This window comes from Acipenser ruthenus, chromosome 44, assembly GCF_902713425.1.
Source record: "Acipenser ruthenus chromosome 44, fAciRut3.2 maternal haplotype, whole genome shotgun sequence".
Classification (NCBI taxonomy): domain Eukaryota; kingdom Metazoa; phylum Chordata; class Actinopteri; order Acipenseriformes; family Acipenseridae; genus Acipenser; species Acipenser ruthenus.
In genome coordinates this window covers 2,421,721-2,441,813 of record NC_081232.1, presented here as the reverse complement: position 1 = coordinate 2,441,813, position 20,093 = coordinate 2,421,721, and the positions used below count along the sequence as shown (strand labels likewise).

The following is a 20,093-nucleotide window of genomic DNA, read 5'->3' as shown; positions in this document are numbered from 1 at the left end:
TCCTGAGTGGCATATCCAGTAAAGGCGCTCCACGTGGAGTGCAGGATGCGCTCCTATAGTCTGGACGTCGCGAGTTTGAGTCCAGGCTATTCCACAGCCGACCATGGACGGGAGCTCCCAGGGGGCGGCGCACAATTGGCCGAGCGTCGCCCGGGGGGAGGGAGGGTTAGGTCGGCCAGGGTGTCCTCGGTTCACCGCGCACCAGCGACCTCTGTAGTCTGGCCGGGCGCCTGCGGGCTTGCCTGTAAGCTGCCCGAGAGCTGCGTTGTCCTCCGACGCTGTAGCTCTTGGGAGGTAGCATGGTGAGTCCACAGTGTGAAAAAAAGCGGTCGGCACACGCTTCGGAGGACAGTGTGTTTTCATCTTCACCCTCCCAAGTCAGTGCAGGGGTGGTAGCGGTGAGGTGAGCTTAAAAAAATAATTTGCCATTCTAAATTGGGAGAAAATAATAAAAAATAATTGGCAACGACTAAATTTTATCCTGTTCTATCATTTGAGTCCCATATTAGGAAAATTACTAAAGCATATTTTCATCATCTGAGAAATATAGATAAACTTAGATCTATTATTTCTGTATCTGATGCTGAGAGGCTAATGCATGCCTTTGTTTCATTGAGAATCAGCTATTGTAATGCACTTTTTTCTGGGATTCCAAAGTATTTGGTATCTTGCTTGCAGTTTATTCAGAATGCTGCTGCAAGAATTCTAACTAAAACCAGAAAAGGTGAACATATTACTCCTGTCTTGGCCTCCTTACACTGGCTTCCTGTGCAGTTTCAAATTGATTTTAAGATTTTATTTTTAACTTATAAAGCCCTTAATGGATTAGCACCCAGTTATTTACAAGAGCTGTTGCTCCCATACATTCCTAAGCGGTCTCAGGATGCAGGCTCGTGGTTATTCGGAGGGTAAATACAAACAGTATGGGAGGAAAGGCCTTTTCTTATAAGGCTCCTACATTATGGAATGCTCTGCCTTTTTTTGTCAGAGAAGCTAGGAGTCCTGCTGTTTAATTCAAGATTGAAGACTTATTTATATACACAGGCCTTTTTATTATAGTCTTTATTATTACTGTTTTTTTGTGTGTGTTTTTTTAATATACATGATTGGAAATGTATTTACTTCTATTTAAAATAGTCTTTTATTATAATCTTTATGCTATTTTAATGTTCTATTATGCTGTGTCTAAAGCACCTTGGGGTCTATGAAGTAAGGTGCTTGTAACAGGGCGAGCAGCCCTGTACAGGGTTTGTTTATTTTAGAACGGGGTTTCCCCCTTCGCCCCTGTGTTACTTTGTATTTGTTTTGTGATTTATGTATTTATTATGTAGGACGAGCGAGGTGCCATCCTTCAGAGTTTTGTAGTATTATTTTTGTTGTAGTATTATTATCGTTATGATTTATTTATTGTATTTATGTGACGGCGTACCGCCGTGTTATTTGTATTTATATTTGTTGGCGAATGTATGTTTTGGTATTGTTTATTTGTTTTTAAATGACGGCGTAGCCGTGTTTGTTTTATTATATTTGTTTAGTAGCGTGGATGGGCAGCCCCATCCACAGTAATTTAAAAAAAACTCGTGCAGATTGTGGCAGAGGGGTAATAGAATAATTGCCAGCTAGTTAAACCCCTCGGCCACGGTATAAAAAACCTGCAGCTCTCCAGCTCGGGGTGGGTGTTAGAGAGGAGAGAGCGAACAACGAGAGAGTGAAAGCGAAAATAAAAAGACATAGGAACAGTGAAGGCAATCTGCCCAGCCTGACCTGTGTTATTTTTGTGTTCAAGATTTGTTTTGTTTGCCTGCAGGTAGTGACGGTCGGGGTAACGGTGCCGAGTGCAGCACATTTTCTTTGTAGTTTTTGATTACTGTGTTTTATTTTCTCTTTTTGATTTCGCCTTTTGTTATTATTAGTTCAGAGCATCTGTGAATGCACCAGCGTGTCCGTTTACCTGTGGGTATTTCTGTGGACCTGTCTACCATCGCTGGTATTCAGGCCACGGACAACAGCGTCCTCTGCTGGCTAAAATAAATCACTAGGGGGAAAAAAAAATGAATAAATAAATAAATAAAACTGGTATCTGTGCGGTTTTTCCAAGTACACTCCTCTGTCTCCCGTGTCAGTGAATACCCACACCCTTCCACAGGGTCAAATTTAGGGACTGTCCCACACAATGCGGGACGCTTGGTCACCCTACTGCAGGGCCAGGTAACATACACACACCTGCAGGTAACACACACACACACTCACAAACCCACCTACAGAGCCAGGTAACACACAGCACGTGTGTGTGTAACCCTTTCCTCCCTAAAACAGGTCAGAGAGCCATTGGCAAACTCAGACCACAACATGGTCTCATTTGAAATATTTTTTAAAACCCCAAAAGTAATGACTAAAGCGAAGGTTTCCAGTTTTAGAAAAGCAATCTATTAAGGTATGAAACAGAGACTAACAGAAGTAGATTGGAGTAAAATAGAGAAAACATCCACAGAAAAAGGATGGCTGTTTTTTAAAAATGTAGTACTAGAGGCACAAAACAATTACATCCCAAAAGTAAACAAATCTAAATCTAAAACAAAATGGCCAAAATGGTTTAATAGATCAATTTAAAAAAATATTCAGCGACAAAAGGCACTTTACAGAGCGTTTAAAAGGGACCAAAAACAAAGCACACAGAAAGAGTACTTGGAACTGCAAACACAAGTCAAAAAGGAAGTTAGAAAGGCCAAGAGAGAGATAGAAATCAATATTGCTAAGGGGGCTAAAACCAATTCCAAAATGTTTTTCCAATATTATAACAGCAAGAGAACATTCAAAGAGGAGGTTAAATGTCTAAGAGACACAAATGGCAAAATCATAGATGAAGAAAAAAAAATAGCAAATATATTAAATGATTACTTTTCACAGGTTTTTACAAAGGAGGACACGGACAACATGCCCCACATGTCGACCTGTTCCTATCCAATTTTAAATAACTTTAGCATAACAGAGGCAGAAGTGTTAAAGGGACTAGGAGCTCTTAAAATAAACAAATCCCCTGGGCCAGATGAGATCCTCCCAATAATACTCAAAGAAATGAAAGACATTATTTACAAACCGTTAACCAAGATCATGCAACAGTCTTTTGACACAGGGGTTGTACCGACAGACTGGAAAATAGCAAACGTAATACCGATCCACAAAAAGGGAGACAAAACCGAACCAGGTAACTACAGACCAGTAAGCCTGACTTCTATTATATGTAAACTTATGGAAACTATAATAAGATCCAAAATGGAAAATTACCTATATGGTAACAATATCCTGGGAGACAGTCAGCATGGTTTTAGGAAAGGGAGATCATGGCTAACTAACCTACTTGACTTTTTTGAGGATGCAACATTGAAAATGGATAACTGCAAAGCATACGACATGGTTTATTTAGATTTCCAGAAAGCTTTTGACAAAGTCCTGCATAAAAGATTAATTCTCAAACTGAACGCAGTAGGGATTCAAGGAAATGCATGCACATGGATTAGGGAGTTGTTAACATGTAGAAAACAGAAAGTACTGATTAGAGGAGAAACCTCAAAATGGAGTGGGTAACCAGTGGTGTACCACAGGGATTAGGTCATCTGCTATTCCTAATCTACATTAATGATTTAGATTCTGGTATAGTAAGCAAACTCGTTAAATTTGCAGACGACACAAAAATAGGAGGCGTGGCAAACACTGTTGAAGCAGCAAAGGTCATTCAAAATGATCTAGACAGCATTCAGAATTGGGCAGACACATGGCAAATGAAATTTAATAGAGAAAAGTGTAAAGTATTGCATGCGGGCAATAAAAATGTGCATTATAAATATCATATGGGAGATAGTGAAATTGAAGAAGGGAACTATGAAAAAGACCTAGGAGTTTATGTTGACTCAGAAATGTCTTCATCTAGACAATGTGGGGAAGCTATAAAAAAGGCTAACAAGATGCTCGGATATATTGTGAGAAGTGTTGAATTTAAATCAAGGGAAGTAATGTTAAAACTCTACAATGCATTAGTAAGACCTCACCTAGAATATTGTGTTCAGTTCTGGTCACCTCGTTACAAAAAGGATATTGCTGCTCTAGAAAGAGTGCAAAGAAGAGCAACCAGAATTATCCCAGGTTTAAAAGGCATGTCGTATGCAGACAGGCTAAAAGAATTGAATCTATTCAGTCTTGAACAAAGAAGACTACGCGGCGATCTGATTCAAACGTTCAAAATCCTAAAAGGTATAGACAATGTCAACCCGGGGGACTTCTTTGACTTGAAAAAAGAAAAAAGCACCAGGGGTCATAAATGGAGATTAGATAAAGGGGCATTCAGAACAGAAAATAGGAGGCACCTTTTTACACAGAGAATTGTGAGGGTCTGGAACCAACTCCCCAGTAATGTTGTTGAAGCTGACACCCCGGGATCCTTCAAGAAGCTGCTTGATGAGATTCTGGGATCAATAAGCTACTAACAACCAAACGAGCAAGATGGGCTGAATGGCCTCCTCTCGTTTGTAAACTTTCTTATGTTCTTATGTTCTTATGTTCTTATGTTCTCAGCCACTCCATGTCTCTGATGGATGGTCACAGATTTCGTGTTTTCGCCGTGACCTTTCACCCAGAAAAGGAGGATGAGTTCATCTCTGGAGGCTGGGACAACACAGTGCAGGTATTATAATAATAATAATAATAATAATAATAATAATAATAATAATAATAATAATAATAACTAGAGTTGCCAGCAACTTTAGCAAATAGTGCAGAATGCATACATATGTTACTATATGTGTTCCATAGTAACCATGACCCTATTTGCACACTCTTAGGAGATATAAGCCAGTTTTACATTTGACCTTTAGGAGATGTCAAAGGTGACGGGCAATGACTTTTTTTTATAGAGCATACATGGGTTACTATATGTGTTCCATAGTAACCATGGCCCTATCTGCACTCTACAAGGAGTTATTGTAAGTTGATGATGTCATCCAACGTGGCGGCCGTGTTTTTTTTTTACAACCATAGACAACCATACTAGGATCATTTGTGCCAATTTTTGGTTCAATCGGACTTGTGGTTTGAGAGGAAAGTTTTTGTAAGCCAGTTTTGTATGTTGATGATGTCATCCAACATGGCCACTATTTTTTTTTTTTTTTGTAGCAACTTCCCTTGACCAAATCTTTAAGACAATCATACTAGGATCATGTGTTCAATCGGACTAGCGCTTTGGGAGAAGAAGATCTTTATAGTTTGTGATTTATAACGTCTTTACCATGCGATTTTGACGTCATGCAGTGTGGCCGCCATTCCACACAATCAGCTTCTTACGAACACCAGTTAATCTTGGAGCTGCAGAGTCACTTACAATTACATCTCACCCGAACGACGGAGCACAAGGAGGTTAAGTGACTTGCTCAGGGTCATACAATGAGTCAGTGGCTGAGGTGGGATTTGAACCGGGGACCTCTTGGTTACAAGCCCTTTTCTTTAACCACTGGACCAAGGACTATCCCTCAACAAGTATACCAACTTTCAGCACTCTGCAATAAGTGGTTTTGGAAAGATTAATTTTTACATTTAGGCAAAATGTTTGGTTTTTTTCAATCCAATATGGCAGCCAAACCATGTGACCTACGACATATGTTCAATTAACATTTACCAACTTCCCATAAGCATCTACCATCCTACCGAATTCTGTGAGTTTTCGAGCAACTTTTGGCGGGAAGAAGATGAATTCCAGCAATAATGGGTTTCCCAGCCCTATGGGCCTAGAAGCCTAATAATAATAATAATAATAATAATAATAATAATAATAATAATAATAATAATAATAATAATAATAATAATAATATACATTAAAGTAAATGCACGTTCAGTAACATCCTTTTTGTTTCAAATTTTTACAGTTCTGGGATTCGAAGCAACAGCATTCTGTCAGGTATGGAATACAACTGTCTCTGTCTGCCTGTCTGCTCTTGTGTGTGTGTCTGTCTGTGTGTCTGTCTGTCTGTGTGTCTCTCTGTCTGTGTGTGTGTCTGTCTGTGTGTGTGTGTGTCTTTCTGCCTGTCTCTGTGTGTGTGTGTGTGTGTGTGTGTGTGTGTGTGAGTCTCTGTCTGTCTGCTTGTGTGTGTGTCTTTCTGCCTGTTTGTGTGTGTCTGTCTGTTTGTCTGTCTGTCTGTCTGTGTGTGTCTTTCTGCCTGTCTGCTTGTGTGTGTGTGTGTGTGTCTTTCTGCCTGTCTGCTTGTGTGTGTGTGTCTGTCTGTGTATATACTGAGATTAGCAACGTAAATCAAATGTAAATGAAACTTACCTGAGTCGTGCTAATGGGGCCCTGGGGTTGAGGAAGGTGCACATTTTCTGCAATATTACATGATGTTTTAACCGTCTATTTTATTTGTTTGTAATTACTTATCTGTGTTGAGGTGATTTGAGTATCGGGGCAGCCATGTTTAGGGATCGTGCTAACCTCCCGTTGTAGAATGGGAACACACTTATTTGATGTTTATGACGGGGGCGTACCCAGTGAAAGTCTATAGGGAGGGGGGCAGAGAATAAAAACCATAGCCATTTTGATAATGTAGAATTATAGGGTTTAGAGGTATGTGCTATGGCCCTAAGTAAATTGATTAAACAATCCGAAGATACATTGAATGATTGAAATACAATTAAATATATTGCAGTAAATGTTTTCTTTTCCCCCCTGCTCTGGTGGGGCTAACTGGAAGACTAGGGTGTGTGTATGTGTATATATATATATATATATATATATATATATATATATATATATATATATATATATATAGGAGGTGTCTGAGATTTGGGAGGGATGCAACAGCAGTGTGTCAGGAAAGTGAATGTCCAGAATAATAGAATGAGACATTAGAGTATCCTGAGTATTAACATTGTATCTGAATGGTCTGGTTTATTTTTTTTTATTTATTTATTTATTTATTTATTTATTTATTTGCTTGCATTTCTGTGTCTTGCATCTGTCGGCAGTCTAAATAAAGCTGCACTGTTTTTACTGTACTTTGGACTCCTGAATGCTTCCTGCTATTATACCAGCCACTGGGTCACCTTACTTTACACTCTCTGTCTGTCTGTCTGTCTGTCTGACTCTCGGTCTATCTGCCAGTCTGTTTGCCTGTGTGGTCTGTCTGTAGCTGTCTATTGTTTTCTATTAAATTTGATTCCATTTTAATTCCAATCTGATATCAGGAAGCTATCCGGCCCTCACATCTGTGGCGATGCCCTCCAGATCGATCCCTCGACCAATCAGATTCTCTCGGGCTCCTGGAGGAAGGAGCGCGCGCTCGAGGTGAGACAGTGTCTGTGTTTCTGTCTGTGTGTGTCTGTGTGTGTGTGTCTGTGTCTCTCTCTCTCTCTCTCTCTCTCTCTCTCTCTCTCTCTCTCTCTCTCTCTCTCTCTCTCTCTCTCTCTTGTCCTTTTTTTAATTTTAAATTTAAATGTATTGGTTTTGTTTTCAGATCTGGGATTATAACTCCGGAGAGAAAGTGACTGAAATTTCTGATGACCAAGACGGGCATAGTTTGGTAACATAAATAAATTAATAAATAGCTGTCTGTCTGTGTCAGTGTAACAACAGTGAGAACAACACTGCCACCCCAGCTTTGACAGTAACTGAACACCCTGTCCCCCTTGCATTCACTCGCTCTCATTCACACTGTTCGACCGAGTGCGTCTCCTATAAAAACAACACATTTGCTGTCTTCAGTGAAATGAAATCAAAGAGCAGGTCTCTTATGAAAACTCCTACAGCTACAGTGTCTTGCATAAGTATTCACCCCCCCTTGGACTTTTCCACATTTTGTAGTGTTACAACCTGGAATTAAAATGGATTTAATTGGGATTTTTACCATTTGATTTACACAACATACTTAACACTTTGAAGGTGCAAAATATTTTTTATCGTGACACAAAAGTTAATTAAACAAAAAAAAAAAAGACATTTGTTGGTTGCATAAGTATTCACCCCCCTGAGTCAATACTTGGTAGAAGCACCTTTGGCAGCAATTACAGCTGTGAGTCTTTTTGGGTAAGTCTCTACCAGCTTTGCACATCTGGATCCTGCAATTTTTGCCCATTCTTCTTGGCAAAATTGCTCTGTAAAGTTGGATGGGGACCGTTGGTGAACAGCAATTTTCAAGTCTTGCCACAGATTCTCAATCGGATTGAGGTCTGGGCTTTGACTGGGCCATTCTAAGACATTCAGGTTCTTGTTTTTAAACCACTCCAGTTTTGCTTTGACTGTGTGTTTAGGGTCATTGTCCTGCTGGGAGGTGAACCTCCGCCCCAGTCCCAGCTCTCTTGCAGACTGAAACAGGTTTCCTCTAGAATTTCCCTGTATTTGGCTTCATCCATCTTGCCCTCAATCCTGACCAGTTTCCCAGTCCCTGCCGATGAAAAGCATCCCCATAACATGATGCTGCCACCACTATGTTTCACCGTGGGGATGGTGTTCTCAGGGTGATGAGCAGTGTTGGCTTTGCGCCACACGTAGCATTTTGCGCTAAGGCCAAAAAGTTTTGGTCTCATCAGACCAGAGAACCTTTTTCCACATGTTTGCTGTGTCTCCGACATGCTTTTTGGCAAAATCCAAACGGGATTTGGTATGTTGTTTTTTTTTCAGCAATGGCTTTCTTCTCGCCACTCTTCCATAAAGCCCAGCTTTGTGGAGTGTCCGAGTGATAGTTGTCCCATGGATGGTTTCTCCCATCTCAACTGTGGATCTCTCCAGCTCCTTCAGAGTTACCATTGGCCTCTTGGTTGCTTCTCTGACTAATGCCCTTACCTGGTCACTGAGTTTTGGTGGACGGCCTTCTCTAGGGAGAGTCGCGGTTGTGCCATATTCTTTCAATTTTTTAATAATGGATTTAACGGTGCTCCGGGAGGATGTTCAAAGTTTGGGATACTTTTTTTATAACCCAACCCTGATTGGTGCTTCTCTAGAACTTTATCCCAGACTTGTTTTGATAGCTCCTTGGTCTTCATGATGCTGCTTGTTTAGATCTCCTCTCTAACAAACTCTGGGGCCTTCCAGAAACAGGTGTATTTAATCTGAGATCATGTGACACTTTATTTGCACACAGGTGGACTCCATTCAACTAATTTTGTGACTTCTGAAGGCAATTGGTTGCACCAGAGTTTATTTAGGGGTGTCACGGCAAAGGGGGTGAATACTTACGCAATCAAGACTTTTCAGTTTTTTATTTGTAAATAATTTTGAAAAATATGTAGATTTTTTTTCCCCACTTCGACATTATGGACTATTTTGTGTAGATCAGTGACAAAAAATCCTAATTAAATCCATTTTAATTCCAGGTTGTAACACTACAAAATGTGGAAAAGTCCAAGGGGGGTGAATATTTATGCAAGGCACTGTATTGATATTAAAAGTTGCGATTTAAATTTTTTCCATGGTAAAATAAAAAGCAACAATAAGCAAACAAAAACTAGAAATACAAATCTCAAGGTGTGTGTATCCATTAGTTTAGGGTTTGTTTGTTTTTTTTGCTACTCTGGCAGAATAAACGAAAAACTGATTACTCCAAAAGCCCCTTCTCCCTTTTTGTTTCATCAAGAAACAAAACAATGTTATCTATAGTGTAAATGTCACTCTTACCTTGCGGGTTTATCAGAGCCTCATCAAACAGCACCGATGAGTCAGTGCCCTCCTTCCTCATCTCTTCCTCAGACTCCTCTTGTTCAGTTACCGTAATCGGCAGAGGATCGACCGGGGGCTGTCTCATTGCCTGGGGGAACCCCAGCATTGGTACTAGCCCTCCCCTCTGAACGAAGGACCACCGCAGGACCAGGGAGAGACCTTGATGAGATTTTGGGATCAATAAGCTACTAACAATCAAACAAAACGAGCAAGATGGGCCAAATGGCCTCCTCTCGTTTGTAACCTTTCTTATGTTTTTAGTCTCACTGTGTTCCCCTCTCCCTATGCTCTGGGCTGCTGCGGAGCACAACCTCTCCGGCTGCACCAGGCTGAGACCCAGCGCTACCCAATGGATGTACTTGGCTCATTATGAGCGGAACCTGCAGCACAATACACCCACTTCAGACGAGGGGCCGGCTCAGTGTCTCTCTCTCACTCTCAAATTCAAATTCATCCGCAAATTTAACAAGTTTGTTTACTATACCAGAATCTAAGTCATTAATGTAGATTAGGAAGAGCAGAGGACCTAATAATGATCCCTGTCATACTCCACTGGTTACCTCGCTCCATTTTGAGGTCTCTCCACTAATCAGTACTTTCTGTTTTCTACATGTTAACCACTCCCTAATTCCATGTGCATGCCCTACTGCGTTCATTTTCAGAATTAATCTTTTATGCAGGACTTTGTCAAAAGTTTTCTGGAAATCTAAGTAAACCATGTTATATGCTTTGCAATTATCCATTGTCAATGTTGCATCCTCAAAGGCATTTTGAAACCAGACACACAGCTTTTGGAGAAACGTATCCAGAGGGCTCTGCAGTTAGAAATTCAAAAGTAGAGGGGCTGATCTCTTCATACCAACTCTAGTGCGATCTTGCACTCAACAAGAGAAAGCTACAGCGGCTTCCTTACGTGTGGCGTGGATACTCGCGAAGAAAAAGAAGCCGTTCACAGATTCAGAAACTATGAAGGAGTGCATGCTGGCAGTTGTGAATGAAATAATCAGTGAAGAAAAAATTAAATTGTATAGTTTCACATATTCAGAAAATTCCACTTTCAGACACTTCTACCATGCACAGGGTTGAAGTTTTGGGAACCGAAGTTTGACACGCTCCTGGTCCGTCTGAAAAAAGCAGACTTCATGTCACTTGCAGTAGATGAGTCCACTGACAATACAGACAACGTCACTTGCGGTTTTTTGATGGGAATTGTTTCATGAAGAAATGCTATCTTTACTCCCATTGGAAAGTTACGTGACTGGTGAGGTAATTTCTCAAAAGATTACTTCATTTTTTGAGGAGCATGGACTTGACCTGAATAAAGTTTGTCTTCTAGTTACAGACGGTGCTCCTTCGATGATAGGAAGGAAAAATGGTATGATAGCAAGGCTTTCTGCTTTAGCACCACAGATGCAGTCCTTGCATTGCATTATCCATCAAAGTGTTTTGTGTGGCAAACTTTGCAATGGGCTGAAAGATACCATGAATACAGTGACAGCAATAATAAACTTCATTCAATCAACATCAAGCCTTCAACATCGGCTGTTCCGGCTGTTGCTAGCTGACATGTCCGCAGACCATCATGATCTGCTAGTGCACAACGACGTACGCTGGCTCAGTAAAGGTAAGGCACTGAATCGATTCTGTGACCTCAAGGATGAAATAATCGAATTTCTCAATAATTCTTCTCATAAGAATGCAGAGAAGTATTCATATATGGTTTGGGTTGATGAGTTCATGGCAAAAGTGTGTTTTTTGAGTGATATATTTGGACACTTAAACACACTCAATTTGGAACTACAGGGAAGGGATAAAACAATGATCGAGATGAATGCATTTCAAAAGCTGAATGCATTTCAAAGTAACTTGTCTCTTCTCATTGGATTTGCATTTGCAAAAACTTCTCCGCTTCCCACAGCTGTGCAATTTCACCGCCTCATCAGTGAAAGTCACTAATGTGATGTCTGATTTCTTGATCAAGCTGAAGGATAACTTTGCTGACAGATTTCAAGATTTCCATGTACCGAAAGAAGTCATGATGTTTGTTCGGAATCCATTCACCGTTTCACCGGAAAGTGATTTTGCATCGACCGCAAAGCAGTTACTCTCATCAGTTGAAGAAGGGCCACTGCATTTGGAACTTGTGGACATTCAGGCATCATCTTTGAAACAGGATTTATAAAATGATGGCGCTGTCAAGTTTTGGACTGAACACATTCAGCAGGTTGAGTTTCCAAATGCTAGGAAATTAGCTGTACTTCTGCTAACTATGTTTGGCTCTACCTATACATGCGAGACCAGCTTTTCTCACATGAATGTGATAAAAAGCAACACACGCAGTTCACTGACCAATGAAAGACTGCCTTTGAATGCAATTTTTCCCATTAAACCGTTGGAATAAGAAAGAAGGGCAGTCACAACTCAACAGCTGTGAGTATTATGTTTAGGCTATGCAGTACTTTACTTCCTTTTCTTAATTTGCTCTGAAATATAAAGCACTAGCCGTTTTTCGTATTGTATACTCACACTGACATCAGGTATTCAAATGACAATTGCAATGTATGGACAGTGTATTTTTATTTTTGTTTGTGCTTTATTTTTTTTATTTTACAGTCATTTAAAACTATTAGCTTTAAAACCTATAAAGGTCATTATGCTGTATGAGCAATACAAGTGCTTAACACTATTAAAATAGTAATTGATAATACTTGTGTGCGCTGTCTTTTGATGATACAACGGTAATGTTAAAGTGTTCTGTTAAAGTACTATTCATATGGTGAAATTATGTAAATATACTAACATTAGTTCATATAATACGTATTTTGTTGCTTAAAAATGTGCCGAATAAAATGTTTCTGGCCAGCCTACTCTTAACTTTTTTACAATCTGGCCCCCTAAAGAAACTAGTTGAAGAGCCCTGTCCTAGTCCCTTTAACACTTCTGCTAAAGTTATTTAAAACTGGATAGGAACAGGTCGGCATGTGGGACATGTTGTCCGTATCTTCCTTTGTAAAAACTTGTGAAAAGTAATCATTTAATATATTTGATATTTTTTTTCTCTTCAACTATGATTTTACCATTTGTATCTTTGAAACATTTTACTTCCTCCTTGAATGTTCTTTTGCTGTTGTAATATTGGGAAAAAAAAATGGAATTGGTTTTAGCCCCCTTAGCAATGTTCATTTCTATCTCTCTTGGCCTTTCTAACTTCCTTTTTGACTTGTGTTTGCAGTTCCAAGTACTCTTTCTGTGTACTTTCTTCTTGGTCCCCTTTAAAGTTCTGTAAAGTGCCTTTTTTCTCTGGATATTTTATTTAATTGATCTATTAACACTAGAACCACCATGCGGGTCAGTTTGACCCATTTTGCATTTAAAATGTTAATTACTCTTCTGTTTGTAAATAGTATGTGTGTGTCCGTTTTTGACTTTTCCTAAATTATATAAATTAAATATCCTGACGGCGTTTGACAGCCAGAATCGCAAAAATGATAAAGTTATAAACAGTTTAGAACCGGCACGTGGGTCAATGTGACCCATGCATTATCTTTTTTTTTAATATGACGTAAGATATTCTATTTTTTTGTAACTGCAGCAAACAAAATACGCCTCCTCCTCCTAGCACAAATGTTTTTAGTTTTTTATTTCAAGCCTGCCTTTCTTTGTAGACTGACTACGAAATTGCTATGATTGTGGATTTGTCAAGATGCCAACTCAGTGAAAGCCTAGTTGCTTATTTTTCAATGTACCTGGGAAACAACAATCCTTCATTTTGTTCCACAAATGCAACTGGGAATATATCAGAAGGAAATATTTATCTTGAAAGTAGTCATTTTGATTGGAATACGGCAAACTGCACTCAGATGCATACAGCAAACTGAAATGACAGTTAGGATAACAACTTGTATAATATGAAACGCATGTTTTATATATTCTTTTTTATATTTTAGAAAAAAAAAACATTTCGGTTTTACAGGTTTGTAATGTACCCGTTTACACAATAGTGTTCAATGGAACTGCATCTGTGTTTACAACACAGCTTCTGGATGCAGGCACAGTCAGCTGGCAGACGCGTACGCTCCTCCGTAGAGTACAATGCAGCCGTCATACCAAAAGTAGTGTTATATTTTCTTTTTATGTAGTTTTAGAAACAATAATTTTGGTTTTATAGTTTTCTGTGTACATATGTTTATAGTTTTGTGTGTACATACTTTTGCACCTATGTACATACCCGTTTCTTTTGAAATGTATATTTTTTCACTATTTGTAGTTGTGCTGTATATGCGCTCATTTTAAAAATAAAGCCTTTTATGTTAAATTTTCCATTTAAATACAGTGTTTGTGTGAAGCTATGTTAGATATAATGTTCATGGATAAAACTTTTCAGTTGTATCTGATAGTATGTCTTTCATTTTCATAACAAAGCAGTTTAGAAATGTATGGGTCAAAGTGACCCACGTGGCGGTTCTAGGTAAAAAAAAATCCAGCTGTTCTAGAGTTAAACCATTTTGGCCATTTTGTTTTAGATTTTGATTTGTCTACTTTTGGGATGTAATTGTTTTGCGCCTCTAGTATTGCATTTTTGAAAGATAGCCATGCTTTTTCTGTGGATGTGTTCTCTAATTTGCTCCAGTCTATTTCTGTTAGTCTCTTTCATTCCCTCATAGTTGGCCTTTTTAAAATTGTAAACCTTAGCTTAGTCGTTACTTTTGTGGTTTTAAAAAGCACTTCAAATAAGACCTTGTTGTGATCTGAGTTTGCCAGTGGTTCTCTGAAATCAGTTTTAGTTATTCTGTCTTTGTTATTTGAAAAGACTAAATCAAGGTATGCCTCCCCTCTAGTCCATGCATTGACAAATTGCGTTAGGAAGCAGTCGTTTATCATTTCTACCATTTCAATTTCAGCTGTCGTGCTCCCCACCGGGTTTTCCCATTTTATATGGTGGAAGTTGAAATCCCCATTAGTATGGCTTCTCCTTTGCTACACACATTTCTAATGTCATAACAGTATAACAGCGTCTGAATTTGTCGGTCTATAGTATGCCCCTATTTTAATGCCCATTTAATTTTTGTCCATTATTCTGACCCACAGTGATTCTGCGTTGTTTTTTTCTTCCAGATTTAACACTTGGGCTTAAAGACTATTTTTTATGTATAGCACTACACTAACTGTGTTTCTCACAGTGCTGGGGAGCGTGGGGGAGATGGGGGAGCTATAGTTGTGTTGTCGGCGCTCTGTGTCTGTGATAGCTGCTGTGCTGCTCTCTGGGGTGGCAGGTGTAGGCTGCAGTGCTGTGGTCTCTGTATCTGTCCTCTCTCTCTGCCTGCTCTTTCAGGGTCTGGCAATGTATTTCAGATGTGTCCAGACTGTCCTCACTGCCCTTAATCAGCACTGTGCCACTGTGGTACACATTGACTGTTAACATGGTGCTGTCTGAATCACTGTCCTCATACACACTTTGTTGCCTCCCATTGCAGATCCCTCTCTTTCTGATGTGTGTTTTGCAGAGGGCAGTGTGCCAGGCACTGGGGCTCTCAGGCTCTCAGTAGAAGACCAGGCTGCTCTTTACTTTGCTGTCCCCTATCACAGTGAAGTGTGCTACCAGAGTCTCTGGAGACTCCTTCAGTGCTCTGCTCTTGTAGAGCCTCCTGGCCTTGGCTGAGGATTACACAGCTCTCCAGCCCTACTCTTGTCAGGGGCTCCTTGCCCCTTTTGATGCTGCTGCTGAATGTATCAGTTTTGTAGCTGTTTGTTCTGAGGGACCTTGCCTGATTGCATTGGGTTTCCAGCTGTCATTATCACTTTGCATTTTTTAAATTTCTGTAATACAGAGCTCAAAATAGGAGATGTTTAATTTTTTTTTTTAAATTCTGCTTTCTCCTTAAATATAGAAGTAGTCAGGCTTACCTCCACTATCTCTGCACTGATCCTTCTCCCTCTCCCTCTCTCTCTCTCTCTCTCTCTCTCTCTCTCTCTCTCTCTCTCTCTCTCTCTCTCTCTCTCTCTCTCTGGACTTTATTTTGTCTGTCTGTCTTTGTTTAGTTTTTTAGCCTTTTTTTCTTTTACTTTTTTATTTCAGTAAATTTTTACTCCTCCAGTTTGTTTTGGTCTCTTTTTCTTCTGTGATAGTTTACACAGATTTGTGTTTAATTTCATAAATTATGACATTGTAAACATCATAAAACTAGATTATTTTAAGAGCTTATCTTTTAAGTGATCTCTCTCTCTCTCTCTCTCTCTCTCTCAAATTCAAATTTGGAAACGGTTTTATTTGCATGACAAAATTAAATACAGTTTTTGCCAAAGCACTAAACAACAAACATCAATAGACACAATACAAACGGATAACCCCCTTGTTCCCCCCTTCCTTTAGCCCTCTTTCCCCTTGTATACCCCCCTTTCCCCTACCTCCCCTATATACCCACCTTCATTACCCCCTGTGACAAAGAGAGAAAGACTCTTTGTTGTAAATGTCCCTCCCGATCAGAAAGGACGCTGTGTAAGGTGGACGGTATGCTTCCCCATAGACTGGTTGACTTGACGGTTGGTGGAAACCGGAAGTCACCCATCTTCGTGGAAGCGTGTAGCGGCACATACACGAAACGAATCCCTTGCGATCGGCTATGGGGCAGGCAGCGATTGGAGAAAGGTTGGCGCCGGGCTGATTACAGGGAGGAGTTGGGGACGCTGCTACGCGAGTACTTTCCCTTGCGCTGAGTTTTGATGATGTGGCTGGAGCCTGCATTTGTTTGTTTTTGTTTCTGTTACTGCAGAGGAGTAGCAGAGCTGTAACGAGGCATTTTAACGCCTGGGGCAGGCAATCATATTTGCGACCCCCCCCCCCCCCCCGTTTTTTTTTCTTTTTGGGTGTTAAATGTTGAGATGGTATATTTGCTAACATTTCATAGTTTTGATTAACTTATTGTTATTTCAGAATCTCTCCTTTAACATGTTTGAAGGGAACAAGACATTCCTTTAAACGGAAAGGAACTTGTTAACGTGTAAACTGCAAGGCTATATTTCCTGCCTCTACGATTATATTCAAACCACGCATTTTCAGAAGCAACCAATGGTAATGAGTTTATTTTATGTGTGGTCATTTTTTGTTAGTCAGGGCTGGAGTTTATTTTTTGACTCCACAGTAAAAACTAAGGCAGAGATCAAGCTATGTGCTTATAATACGGATGATTAAATTGTTTTCTTTTTTCTGATCAAATTAAAACTTGATCAGTAAGTGCACACATTTGTGGAAGTTTAGCAGTGTGACTGTAAACAATAAAAACTACTGTATGATTATTTTAGCAACCACATTTGACCCTTACAAAATCCTTTAATATCTCTATCCTATCCTCATGTATATATAACTTTTAATTAAGTTCATGTGTGGTGTTTTCTCATTATCATTGATTGGTACTGTAAAAAAGCATGGATTGAAAATAATCGTAACACAAACGCGGATGCAATGACTTAATAGCTTGAAGCATATTCAGAAAGACATAACCTTGCATTTCCATCAATATAGTTAGCAAAAAGAAAATTCTTCCGTTTCCCTAAAGATCCAAAACAATTTAGAATTTAGAAAGAGCCATGCAGGTTTGTATGCTATTTTAAACAAAAAAATAAGGTGGTCATTTAAAAATAACTAGATTTTGTGTTTCTTTATACATACTTATTTTTACCCACGTAACTATCAAATTATTTATTTATTTATTAGCAGACGCCCTTATCCAGGGCGACTTAAAATTGTTACAAGATATCACATTATTATATAATCCTTATATAAACATGGACGTTTTTGGGAGTAAACCTTTGTTGTTGTTTAATCTTTTACCACACACCACTCGCCATCCTTGTAACATACGCCCTCCCTGTTTCTCTCAGGTTGTGGCAGGCAGCTACATACTGGGCAGCCTCCTTTCCTAACAGGACTGAGATTTTCTCTGTGTCGAAGAGTAAAGGGAATTCTGTGGCTTGATTGGCCAATTTGGGGAAGAACGTTTCCCTGGTTTTGTATTGGGGGCACTGTAACAGGAAGTGTATTTCACTCTCTCTCTCTCATTATAATACCCACCCCTCCCCTCTCTCCTCAGATCTACAGTTGTCATTGGCTGGGTGCTGATCACATGGTTGCCGGCGGCAGTGAATCCAATGTGTGCCGAGTGATTGACAGGAACACCAAGCTGGTGAGTGAGAGCTGTCCTGTGCAGCACACTGTCCCACGTGGACTCTCACCCCCTTGCTCCTCTCTCTCTCTCTCTCTCTCTCAATTCAATTAAAAAAAGCTTTATTGGCATGACAAGTTTTACAGGTATTGCCAAAGCATTTATAATAAAATAAAATACAAATATGGAATAAACCAACATTTATAGAACATTTCTTATTTAACATATATACAGAGTGTGGAGGCTGGTTATTTACAGTGTGTGTGTCTCATTTTGTGGCAGGCTGTTATATATTCAGCTGCTAGTTCAGCATTGTCTCCGAATTCCCTTTCTGTCTAGCTGTGGAAAGTCGGGAGCCCGGCTGGTGAATTGGGGGTATAAGTCTCTCTGGCCTGGGTGTATTTTGCACAGTCCAGAGTGAAGTGTATTTCTGTTTCTATTTCCCCGGATCCACACTGGCCACACAAGCGCCTGTCTCTGGGTTTCCAGGTTTGCCTGTGTCGGCCCGTTTCCACCTCCAGACTGTGATCGCAGTCTCTGTCAATGTCTGCCTCAGTTCTGGTTCTTTTATTTGCATGGGGTACTCTGCCAGGGAATAGTCTCTATTTAAGCTCTGTAACACGCCAGCTTGTTTTGTGTTTCAGTTTGGTTTGTCCAATGTGCTGTGTAGCTGGTAGACACTTCTCCTGAGCTGAGGAGCTTGTCTGTTCCCTCTGCTGGTCTGAAGCCCAGTGATGTCTGTGTGGCTCAGAGCCAGCTGACTGAGGGGGTCCTTGTTGGGGGTTATCTCCTGTCTTTTTAGTGATTTGTAATGGCAGGAGTCTGGGTCACTCTGTTTCAGATGGAGCCAGTATTTTGAAGGCTCTGTTTTGAACTGCGAGGAACAGCGGAAATCGTCTCAGCTCAGCTCGACAGCCATTGTTTGGTGTGCTTCTGTCCCACCCCTCTCTCTAACAGTCACGGTACAGAAGTCTGATTTAATCCCCTCCTCTCCTCTCTCTCTCCTCTCTCAGTCCCTGGGCAGGCTGGTTGATCTCCCGGGTGGGGTGTACAGCACTGCTGTTTGCTCCGCTGGGCAGTGTGAGGGGCTGATAGCAGCCAGCTCCCGAGACTGTGTCTACCTGCTGGAGAGAACTACAGCTCCCACAACACATTACTCAGACAGAGAGAACTACCGCTCCCAGGATGCACTGCTCCCACTGAGAGAGTACAGCTCCCATGCTGCACTGTTCTGAGGACTACGTCTCCCACAATACACTGCTCCGACCTGAGACACACAAATTCTGTTATCATTTTATTTGTTTTATTTAAATAATTGTTTTATAAAAACATGACAAACAATAAATTATACAAATGGTATTTCTCAAAACAAATCTCAAATACAATAGCAATTTATATATAGATAGATAGAGCTAGAATACTGCAGGGGTAGTGTGCGATATGAGAATTGAATGCCGATCCGAGGGGTGGGATGCTACATAAACCCAGAGGCTGGGCATTACATTCTCATTTATCTCACACTACCCCATGCAATCTCTGGTGAGCAATTTTGCCTGCCACAGTTCTAAAGTTTTGTGTTGCTTTGTGTGGGGAGGGGGCTATCCTACTTCGTTAATGTCAGTGAGCTATTAGCTCACGCTCACGCTGTTTGGGTATCGTGTGTTTCCCGTAATCACTGGATGAGCCCAAATGAAAAAAATTGCTCACTAGTTATATAATGTATGTTTTAAATTAAACAGTACATATATAGAGAGTGAACTTAAATAAAACACTACAACGTCCAGCATACTGTTCTCTAAGAGGTTTATGACAGCTTTCTGTAAATGTAATATGTATGTGCTCAATTTGTTTGTAAAAAAAAAAAAAGAAAAATTCTGTCCTTTTTGGTTTTAATTGATAGACTACACGCCCTGGGTTTGGGGTTAAGGTTTTTATTCTTTATTAAATTTCGAGTGAATTTTGTGGAAATAAACTTTGGTTTTTACTGCCAATTATTTGTGGTGTGAGTGTTATTTTATATATATATATATATATATATATATATATATATATATATATATATATATATATATATATTTTAGCTCAAAGAGCCAGCTTCCATGGAGCCCACATTCGCTCAAAAAGCGACAGATGGTGCGATCAGAAACTGACGTACCTTCACCTTGGAGTTCAGCTTGTATCTCTTTGTCAGTTATCCTTGGTTCTTTTTCTACCATTCGCACTATCCTTCTGTTCAATCTGGG

General features: G+C 39.9%; 1 protein-coding gene across 1 annotated transcript in view; it reads left to right on the top strand.

Annotated features, from left to right (window-relative positions):
- Positions 1-19,844, top strand: part of LOC117399055 (dynein axonemal intermediate chain 4-like) — a 48,229-nt gene extending 28,385 nt beyond the window's left edge. The window contains exons 6-11 of the mRNA XM_033998205.3: positions 4,570-4,678; positions 5,913-5,944; positions 7,225-7,324; positions 7,494-7,559; positions 17,779-17,871; positions 18,864-19,844. Coding sequence (XP_033854096.3) covers positions 4,570-4,678; positions 5,913-5,944; positions 7,225-7,324; positions 7,494-7,559; positions 17,779-17,871; positions 18,864-19,085 — 622 coding nt within the window. The 3' untranslated portion in view covers positions 19,086-19,844. The remainder of the gene's footprint in view (positions 1-4,569; positions 4,679-5,912; positions 5,945-7,224; positions 7,325-7,493; positions 7,560-17,778; positions 17,872-18,863) is intronic.
- Positions 19,845-20,093: the final 249 nt, after the last annotated feature.